The 11,056-nt window shown below is 35.1% G+C and overlaps 1 protein-coding gene across 3 annotated transcripts; it reads right to left on the bottom strand.

Moving 5' to 3' along the window:
* Positions 1-227: 227 nt before the first annotated feature.
* LOC134745166 (uncharacterized) lies at positions 228-10,262 on the bottom strand. Of its 3 annotated transcripts, XM_063679152.1 has the most exons (6): positions 9,974-10,102; positions 9,244-9,671; positions 8,814-8,969; positions 8,512-8,605; positions 6,438-6,516; positions 4,512-4,734 (listed from the first exon to the last, which is right to left on the bottom strand). In XM_063679152.1, exons 1-6 carry the CDS (start codon positions 9,987-9,989, stop codon positions 4,698-4,700), a joined length of 810 nt encoding a protein of 269 aa, XP_063535222.1. In that variant the 5' UTR covers positions 9,990-10,102; the 3' UTR covers positions 4,512-4,697. The 3 variants fall into 3 exon arrangements, with proteins under 3 accessions (XP_063535223.1, XP_063535221.1, XP_063535222.1); XM_063679153.1 differs by lacking the exons at positions 6,438-6,516; positions 9,974-10,102 and adding an exon at positions 10,112-10,262 and having other exon boundaries at positions 228-4,734; XM_063679151.1 differs by lacking the exon at positions 6,438-6,516 and having other exon boundaries at positions 228-4,734.
* Between the last annotated feature and the right edge of the window lie 794 nt (positions 10,263-11,056).

The following is an 11,056-nucleotide window of genomic DNA, read 5'->3' as shown; positions in this document are numbered from 1 at the left end:
AATAATTATTAACCCTTTTCCAGACATAGTACGTTTTATCGACCACATACCTACGCGCCAATAGAATTTCAACTTTAGTATTCCGATTTAAGGTTCAAATTAGATTGCACTTTCGGGAAAATGTGACAAGTCTTCAAAGCGATTAATTGTAGATTGGTGCGGCGTGGAAAAGGGTTAAATTAGTAGGAGTAGGAAGATTTTATAACAAATTAAATTAAAACGAAATATTCAAGACATGAGCCATTTTTATTTGCCACGATTTTTGATCCCACAGTGATACTCCTTTTACCTATTGTCATAAGTATATAAACTAAATAAATGAGCAACAATAAACACATCACTCAGGTCACTGATATAACTAAGTCAAAGGTATAGGTACAATGATAATAACGCTACTTTACCGATATATTGCAACTGCATACAAGTGACAAAGAACGGTGTACACCGGATGCGTAGATATATATGAGTAGAGTTGGAGCATTCCAAGGGCTGTCCCGTAACTCCCGTACATTGGCATTTTATTTTGTGTATTAGAACTTTTTTTTCGGCGTTTTAAGCTGATGATTATTTTTCTGGCCGTAGTTTTGCCAATTTATCACAGAAAAAGAAACTCCTAGCCCTGCAAATCTTCAGAAAATTCGCGTTTGTATGGGACAACGTTAGACTATTTCGTGGAATGCTGCAGTTCTAGAGTTAGATTAAGTTCGCGGCGATTTTGATAGCCCAGACTGTAAAAGTGTTATTTTCAATCAAACATCTATGAAATTACGACGTTTAAATAACACTTGCACAGTTGGGCTATCAAAATCGCTGCCAACTTAGCTTGGTCTAACTGCACCATCAAATGTACACTGACCTTAAACATTAAACACTTATATTTAAGAGGCCGTAGTCGATTTTGGAGCAAAAATTTAAAATTGATAGATTTAGTCGTTGAAATTATACACGTTTTGTTACGTAATATCTAAATAACAAGTATTGGTTTCTATTAGCACGTCTTATCTTGCCTTTTAATAATGAGGTCGCGAGCGTGCGTCACCGGTAATATATGCCCCTGTTTTTAAAAATTCATCAAAAATTTATGGTGGTAAATTATACAAATTGATGTATAAGAACAGTTTCGGCAAATGTTGTAGAATGTTTAAGTATGAAAATTACGTTGAAATTAAGTCGATTTTCAGAGAAATTGTCACTTGTTTTGAAGTAATTTCTGGAGAAAATTGATTTCGTCTAACTTTCATTTACACTACTTCAAAATCATAATAATAAAAATGTAGTCTGATAAACTGCAAGTACAGGATATGTGTAATACAAAATTACCATGTTTAGCCGTCCAATCTTTACGATATTTACAAATAAGAGCGACAAAATCAGTGCTTTACGCGCGTTTACCTAGACGTCCATCAGAAAAGCAAATATTACTAATTTAGTGAGTCTGTTTTCAAAAAATTGATCTGATAAAAGGTAAGACAAGAAGACGTGCTAATAGAAACCAGTACTTGTTATTTCAATAAGGTAACAAAAGGTGTACAATTTCACCGACTAAATATCAATTTTACATTTTTGCGACTAAAATCGACACTGGCCTCTTAAGTTATCAAAACAATCAAATATGTTTACGTTACCGGTGACAGCTTTTTTGTTAGCATTTTGGTCATATTGTATAGATTTTTTTGTTGACTGTACCAGTTAAAGTAAGGCACAAATAAGATGAAAAGAGACCTTCCTTCATACAAATACACGCCATCACTCCTTAATACTAAGGGGCAGAATATATTAGTATCAGAAAATAGTAGATCAATAAATAGGTACATTTAAGAAGTTTCGAAATTGGGTAAATAAATTCACATATTAAAATTCAATAGAACTAATAAATATTACCTAGACACAATAGATTGATTTGATATTTACACTACCTACTAACATTTCTAGTAAGAATGATCCTCGCAGTTAAACTTTGTGGAGGAACTAATCCGACTTATAATCACCTAATTGTTTTGATATCAAGTACTTAACTACAAATATACTGAGCTCTACGATATTATTACACTATTTTGTCGGCTTAGCCGGTAAACATTTTATTAAGACACTTCAATTTATAAAATGAATATTAATGACGATAAACAGTTCATTTTCACGGTAAAATTTCAGGCAGTTCGCATAATTATACTCTTGAGCCAACAATGTTTTAATCACAATCATATTGCACATAAACGTAATATTCTACTAATCAAAATCAGAATACAAGTTTATTTATACACAGCCAAAAGATATACATGACGAAAATATACGTATACTTCATAACATGTGAAATCATTTATTTATCATTTAACAATATAAAAATTTATAGACAAATTAATAAATATAGACTGTGATAAGATAGTTCTAAAATCCACATACAAGAACCGCAAGTGGTCCGGATCCGGATTGGTAGGACAACCAGCGTCTGCAAACCGGACCGGATGTGACGAGGTAACGTAAATTCGTCACTGAATTTTACGGGATTCTCTACCTAAAACCTAAAGCGAACTTCTGACTAACATAAAAATCGAACACAACAACACTCAGAAATCGCTTACTTACCTACTCTGTGTTAAATATTTAAGGAACATCATTACGGTGAAATCATTTAAAACAAAAAATAAATTGGGTTTTGTGTGATGACATAACATTTTTACTCTATTTTAACACAAGTTTAAAATCTCATAATAAACGTCTATTAACATTTTGATTAATTAACATAACACATTGTTACTTTGTCATAATGATTTCATTGCTTACTGATATAATAAATTAATATTAAGTATTTCTAATAACTAAACAATCAGAACGTGAAAAACCAGTTCTATTAAAAATTACCAACTATTTTTAAAATTAAGTAGCATGAAACAATAAGAGACACTGTAATATTAAGATCTTCCTAACAACAATAAAATAGCAAAAAGATTGTTTCCATATTTATTTACATTATCATTACCGAGGCAAGTATTATGCGAAATATATTTTAAGTAAACAGTTAAAGTAGCTCGAGTTTCTTTTCAAGTTCACTTTTTAATATTCTAAGTACACTGAAGAATCAGTCTGTTAAGTTAATTTTTAAATACATATTATAAGGTTGTAGTCGAATTCCCCTGAAACGGTGAAATTTAATAAGTATAAGTAAAGTACATAAGTCACTGTAATTAAATTAAACATTTCACAAAATCAACAGCTGTTAAAAACATGTTACACTATCCAACACATCAACAGTTCAACAAGTATCAACTACCTAACGAAATGCGAAAGACAGTACCTACGGTCGTCAAACAAAAGAAAAGAAATACTTACCTATGACCTGAAAAAATATTGCGAAGAATTTAAAGCTAGAAGTAATTAAAAGAGTTGTGCTGTGAGCGAGTTCCATGTGGAGTTTGTAGGAACTGTTGACAATACTTAAGTGATCGTTCGAGCGTGGTTCGTTTTCAGACATCACGTGTCACGCACGAATTCTAGAGCCAATCGTGCAGTCTAACGCAACTAGTTGCGACCAATCACGCGCGTGATGCGAACTCATCAACCAATCGCCATCTCGCAATTGACATCTTTCATGACCATTTACCCACATTTAAATCTAAGATATTGCCAAAACGAAAATAGTAGTAGTATTTGTATTTATTTATTCATTTATTTATTTGTAAGGATTGCCGTAAAATTGTAAATAATGTATATATTAGTTAATTGTTCTAAAAATGTAATGTTTCTTTTTATGTATAGTTTAAGATCTCATTCCCAGTCCTATTATACTTAGTCAACGCTATGTACTCCATAATTGTCGTACTGTATCAGGTAAAGTACTTTGACACAATTTTAATGCAACATATGTAATACATACGATGCGGCTGGCTGTACTTAATAAATAAAATAAAATCGCGTTGTAGCATTCCACTTATATGAACGGGCTATCTTTACTTTTGAAATAATTGAGACAACCATATTGCGCGATTCGTACAATACAAGAAAAAAAGGACAGAAATATATAAATAAATAAAAATTACATTGTTATTGGCGCTTAACCTACACAAAAACTGAAAATCTTGTGATTGCTAACTTTAGGATCGATAGAAGTGTTGATATCAGTAATTGTTTATTTTTAAGAATAGAGGTCAACGAGGTTAAAATCACATAGCAGAGGTAGCCCCTAGCTATGCATTACGTTCAACGAATAAATATCTATTTAATTTGTACGCCAGCGATTTTTAAGATTATGTAGCCGAGACGTCTCGAACGCACAATCTGCCCAGTTCCTATAAACGCCGTAGAAAATGGCTCAACAACCTGGTATTCTCAGTCACTGGACCCAATCATTGAAACGCTAAGTCGGGTAACTATGTCCCTAGAGGGTAACTTTGGCCATTGGGATTAACTCGGTATAGGTTTTAGTATTGCATTGAAAGTATGGCACATTGTCATCTGGTAGATTTTAGCTGACCGTTCACGTTTTTATGTTTTTTTATTAGACCCTCCTATATGTGGTTTTCAAATGGGCCAAAGTTGCCCTCTATTGGGTTAAAGCAACCAATGTCTAGTGGTGTGCGCGTGAGTGCCGCGCGGACACGACATGCGCGGCGAGCGGACTGCGCATGTCCGCGATGGAATGCCGCGCCTTCAGCATAGCTTCCTCGCGACACACGTCGTCCTGCAAGATGCAATCCATTATCTTAGCTACAATTGTCGATGGTGGTACATGGGGATTCCCTGAAATCAGAAGAACTTGATGTATTTACATAGGTAATAAGATTCTTGATCTAAACTGATGCGCAAATAGTAATCATCCATATTTTGGGGCATAAGTCATGAGTCACCTTGTTTGTGAGAACACGCCGCGATAAAGTAGGTAGGTATCTGATAATTCGCATACCTATACCATAAAATTGTGAAACTCAGAACATACCACAGCCACCCACTTTTTTTGTTAGTAAACAGTTTGCATTGCATACTTAAATGTTCCTAGTCTGTACGGAAAGATGAGGAGAAGATCGTGAAATGACATGTATGGGATCCAATACATTCTACGACTATTCTCTTCCCGCACAGACTCTACAATCTCTACATTCGATATTCTTGGAACTATAACATAACTCAATAGGCAGTGTTTGTAAAACGTTGTTATTTATAAAATTAGCTACAATTTTCCTTGTCTCAAGTAAACACTTGCAACTTATGCAACACTCAAGTTTCCTCATTCAACGGTTTTTGTATAGGTACATAGGTATTAATAATTCGAGTTCATAGTAGTCTCAGAATTATTTTTTTTGATTTCTTATGTTTCCCTTTATAGTTAATGGAGAATATAATTTTATCTAGGTATGTGTGGAAACTTAAGCCAATTTATACAAAAACTATCAGAACGAATTGTAACATTTGTAACGCTTTTCTATACCTCTCGCGTCGAGTGATGGTCCCTATGATTGTAACTTAAAATATTTGTAGTCATTTATTGGAAGTTTAGCACATTAATTTATTTAGAAATGTAACATTTAAGTAGGTACTATGTAATAGAAACATAATTTACACATTTCATACATTATTAAATTTAAATTAAGGGTCGCCAAGCTCGGTTCTCCGTACAAACGTAGTTCCGCTCTCATTTTAAAACGACTAGCTAGATTGCTCTGAAACTTTGTACTTACAATAGGATAAGGTTAATTAGTTTATGTAGCTTCAGATACCATAGTTAAAAAATACAGCGAATTTAAGTTTTTCATACAAAACTTTATAAACTGGAACTATATAAAGTAATTAGGTAATTACAGACCTAGATATACCCCATGTTATTGTATGTGTAAAGTTTCATTTTTGTGCTAAATATTTAAATGGTAAACATATAAAAAAGTCGTTAAAATGCAGTTATTAAAAACTAACGACACAAGCTATGTATACTAAGAATCATACTTATGATAAGATATAGGATATAATATTGTTTTCTTTATGTTATTCTCGAACTCCCCATCGGCACACAAACCTCCATAAGGTTTTGCCTACGATGGGTCTTGTGATAATCTAACAAACTGTAATTTGTTTCCTTATTCAAAAAATAAATAAAAAATTACAATCTAACACATAGTTTTAAAATGAGAGCGGAACTTTGTTTGTATGGGAAGGTGCAATACGGCCGAGCTTGCCGGGGACTCTTAAGCCTTAACAAATGAGACTTGGCGAAACTGTTATAGGGACCATCATTCGACGCGAGAAGTACTAGGCAAATAGGCATGGTACGATTTAGCGACTACACCGTTACAATGGATTTTCAACCTTAGTATTCCGATTTAAGGTTCAAATTCACTTTCCTGGCTCATCTAGAAATTAACCAAAACTTCTAGACTTCTAGACTTTTAATGGTGTGAACTGAAAAAGAATTGATAAGAAATTCATATGTATTCCAGAATGATGATACTTACTGTACAGCAATATCCGGCACCGCAATATGGCTGGCAGAGGGCATAACTTTCATGAACCGGCAGACCGGCGTGCAGTGCTCTGTTAGTAAAGTTGTTATTTCGCAGTTAGCATTAGTCAGTGTTATTATTTACGCCTTAACCAAAACATTATTAGTAATGTAGGTATTTCTGTTATCATCTGCATGTTTGTGGTCGCTGTTACATAAATACCTACACAATTATGAACTTACATATGGTTAAATAAGCATGTTATTGTGGGTGAAAATATACAGGGGCATTTGGTAGCTAAATGTAACCCTTTAAGTTAAGGAACAGATCGATCTAGAGAATTTTAACCGACGAAAAACATGCACTATCGCGCATGACAGAGCCGCATGAGCAAAATCTGTTCGAATGAGCAAAATAACATGATTAAAATCATATTATTTTACGTAGGTAATTGCGCCAACCAAAAAATGAAGTTTTGACAAAAAAAGCATAAACCGATTTAAACGTAGGTTTATGAAAAAGTGTCCCCTATGATAATAAAGTAAAGAGTTACCGGGTTTCAAAATTTGCTAGCTTATATTTAACTCTGTCACGTTGACAAAGAGTCAAAAGTTAATTGGGGCCTATGTACTACGTGTAGGACGCCGGTCGTCAGGAGGTTATGACAGAGCAGCAGATATTTCACACTCTTAAATATCAATAAAAACCTCTCAAATTTCGTTTTAAACCTGTATTGCTATGAAATATAAATCTATTAGTTTCTAAAAGCTTTGTAGAGTCAAGCAAGGTATTCATTAAATATAGACACGGACAAAGTGCCAAAAATATGTATCATACTACCTTAATGTAAGGGCAATCAGGTGATGTATACATGTTTTGGCACTTTTTCTGTGTCAATATTTAATACCTTTATTGTACCTTGTCAATGGCATAGTCAAGGCCCATTATGGGGCCATGCACTACCTTAAAAATACCGAAATCCAAATATTAATAAGTAAAGGACCCACTAATTAATAATAGGCAAGTAATTTTATTTCGGCCTACTTGTGTCTAACTATTCGTACAGCTTTAAACCTTGTAGAATTCTCATATAGTTACATTTATTTATTTATTGATCAAATATGTAACACAGCATTACAGTAAAACCAAGGCACAAACAAGCAAGGTATAGATCGAATCATATCAACTGAGCTAATGCACATACCTGTACTAACAATGGCCTTGTATTATTACAATACTATTATCTGCTTTTGTTCTCGTAGCCTAGTTACTTACAAAATAAGTTAGAAGTGCATTGCATGTATATTTAATTTTTAACCTTATTCCTTGTTGAATGGGGTTAAAATGGTCTAAAAACATGTTGTAACAAATGGTTTTCTACTGAGTGCATTCGTTTTGGGTGTCGACGGTTGTAAAATGCAAATAAAGTTATGTTAGCCATTATTTAGTTAGTGTATTTTGTAGCCTATTGTTAAAAAATAGAGTCGTTAATCTATACTAACATTTCAAGGCAGTTATAATCTGCTTTTACTACTTCGTAGTAATCCTAATTTGTGGTTTACCACTCAATGGCATTGTATTCTTGAGACTCTTTGAGTAAACAGGTAAGTGCATTAGCTCAATTGATATGATTATAACTAAACATGAAATGACTTATGTGATAGCTACTTGATAATATTTTTTTAGATACCATTGACCAATCGTAAACAACAGTATAACGTCTACAAACAGTCAGGGTTAAAGGTAACTGTGTATCTTTTAATATGTACCTATGGTCTATGGTATCGAAAAATATATGACATGATAGTGTTAACAAAATAACTCATTCCAAAATCGACCCTACTGTCTGGACTAAAGAATGCAAATAGTTTTATTTATTTCTAAATAATGATGATCTTACGTACATTTTGTTACACGTATATTCGATAAATTGTTACCTGACACCATAAGCATAAGCAAATTAAAACAGTCACAATCTAAAGTTTCAGGCTTCCCACACCCACCAGCCCACTACTATGAAATTACAGTTAGTTGTGTTAATATTTTGAAATACCCTGTATGATTATAAATATTGAAAACCACTCACCAGTCAATCCTCGGTACCCAAACACTCCACAGTCATGCATGCGCATGGAATGTTGCTCATCTTTGATAAACTTATCCGTACTTATGCCTTTCAGCTAAAAAAATAAAAAACAAATTTATGTGAGCATTGCAAAACTGATTACGGCTTACAATTAGACCATTGCCCCCACAGTTAAGTGACAATTCATAAGGCTTTGGTCACACGGGCGGATTTGTGTGCGAGTGCTATAACCATTATATAGTGATGTCCCATTTGCACACTGCCACTGCTGTGCTGTGCTGTGCTGCTGTATTTATACTTACTTTAGATGGAACTAAAAATCTATCAGGTATCCTTTGTAGTTTCTGTTGTTTCTCACTAGGTCCAAAACCCAAAGCCAGTAATACTGACTCGGCATCCACTTTTCTGGCTCCAAGCACATTCAGAACCGAACTGCCACTCGATCCACTCGCATCTGACTGAAATTAAAAGATAACTACAGACACTGAATATTCCTTACAAATAAAAATCTGCTTTTAATGATAACTGAGGAGTGTCTTTTCAAAAGGGCTAATTTCTCTATGAAATCCATACAAAAATAAACCCTTTAAGTAGGGTAAAAAGGTTAACCCCTTTAAAGACACTCCTCAGTTATTGCAATTTTGATAAAACATTAAACAAGATAATTATTAAAGATCATACATTCATTCATTCACCCATAATAAAAAAAATTAAAGAAGCTATTTTTCTTACCTGAAGGGAATAATCTCTTAGAAGTGGATTTTTCAGTTTTGGAGAATAACCCTCAGACTGAACAGAATGATCTCTCTGTAACCTTTTCCTAACGTTGCCCGGAGGTGTACTTGTGAGCAGCCCACTTTCCAGTGATTTTCTTTTCCAATCTTTAGGACTAGGTACATCTAAGTTTCGTTCTTCTTGTACTTCATCAGTGGCCTCAACAACTGTGTTATCAGTGACAGATTCAGCTTTGCTATCATCAGATTTGACTTCCTTAAGGGTCTCTTCATCTGGTTTCTCGGTGTCATTGTTGACACCGTCGGCCGGGAGGGAGTCCAGCCACTGCTGCACAGGGCTGCTGCGGCGCATATCATCAATCACCCCACTTAACCACCCCCTAACTTTCCGCTCTAATATTGAAGACACTGACTCATTGAATGTATCTGAAAACCATTATTGATATCAAGATCATAACAAGTATAACAAACAATTTATTTACATGTTATGCCACAATGTTCACTATTTTACTCAATTTATACATTTAAGTGTGAAACGGAAGTTCTCAGGTGTTTATTATTATCAGAAAGAGAGCTGTACAATAGCACATTAGCAATACTAATCGACAATTGTATAACTAAACAAATGGAATGAACCATCACGAGACAACACAAGGAGTATATTGTTTCGGTCACACCGCGGTAGGAGTTTCCGGGGCAACTATCATATGTTCGCTGGCGAGACCAACCTTGCTTGGGATCCATCCTTAGTAGTCAAGGTAACGCAGCATGCAATATGAGAGGATACTGATATGAAACATACGTGCAAGATGTATACAAAGCTCACAATACTTGTTTATTTTTTATAAGAAACTAGACTGGCTTACCTTCAAAGAGAAATTTCAATTTATAGTTAACATCTTAGTTTGCCCCAATGCCGAGCCTAAGATAATGTCACGACTGTCACGTTTTCGCAATATAAGATGTAAAATAGAAAACAAAATTAAAAAGTCTATTCTATTGCTATTGAAAATATTGAAATAAATAAATTCATGAGATAAAATAAAATTTATGTTGCCAGACGCAAAATGTCTGCCAAGTGAACATTGACAACCTTGTCTGGCTGCGTTCAGCGTTACCATAAGGGCCCTCCACACTCATGCGCGAATCACGGCCGCGAAGCCTCGAACGCGAGTGTGGAGTCAAGTTCGCTAATCAGCGAAATCGACTACACACTCGCGTTCGCGGCTTCGCGCCGCGTAGTCTGGAGCGGGCTATACGGCGGCACACGTCCTTCCGTCTCAAATATACTCTTGTCAAGCCATTTCCGTCAGTAGAAAAGAGCGGCAAATTAAAAAAATATGAATTTCGCGCCTTTTTGTACTGACAACTTGTTTGACCGGCTATGTATACTCTGGTACACCCACTTTGTCCACACCCCAGTCATCCCATAGAAAAATTGATTTTCGCGCCTTTTTCTACTGACAAGATTTGTTTGACCAACTATATTTTATATTTCAAGCTCGCTCCAGACTACGCGGCGCGGCGCGAAGCCGCGAACGCGAGTGTGGAGTCGATTTCGCTGATTAGCGAACTAGACTTCACACTCGCGTTCGCGGCTCCGCGTCGCGATTCGCGCACGAGTGTGGAGGGACGTTTATGAAATACAGATACTAAATTTGACAGCCGAATGCTTGCCATGAAATTCCCGATTTAAAAAAGATGTTTTGTCTCTATCGCACTGGCACATTTTGAGTAAAAGGCAGGGAGATAAAAGATGGTTTCACGTTAAGGTCCCTCCACACTCATGCGCGAATCGCGGCGCGAAGCCG

The sequence above is a fragment of the Cydia strobilella genome, chromosome 11 (assembly GCF_947568885.1).
Source record: "Cydia strobilella chromosome 11, ilCydStro3.1, whole genome shotgun sequence".
Lineage (NCBI taxonomy): Eukaryota > Metazoa > Arthropoda > Insecta > Lepidoptera > Tortricidae > Cydia > Cydia strobilella.
The sequence above is the reverse complement of the archived record's forward strand: the minus strand, read 5'-3'. Positions and strand labels throughout refer to the sequence as shown.

Excerpts from the sequence above, each read along its gene's own strand:
- LOC134745166 (XM_063679151.1), bottom strand. Across the intron at positions 8,606-8,813 it reads GATTTTTAGTTCCATCTAAA|CTGAAAGGCATAAGTACGGA; the intron begins GTAAGTATAAAT and ends TTATTTTTTTAG. Across the intron at positions 4,735-8,511 it reads TGGGTACCGAGGATTGACTG|GGAATCCCCATGTACCACCA; the intron begins GTGAGTGGTTTT and ends TTCTGATTTCAG.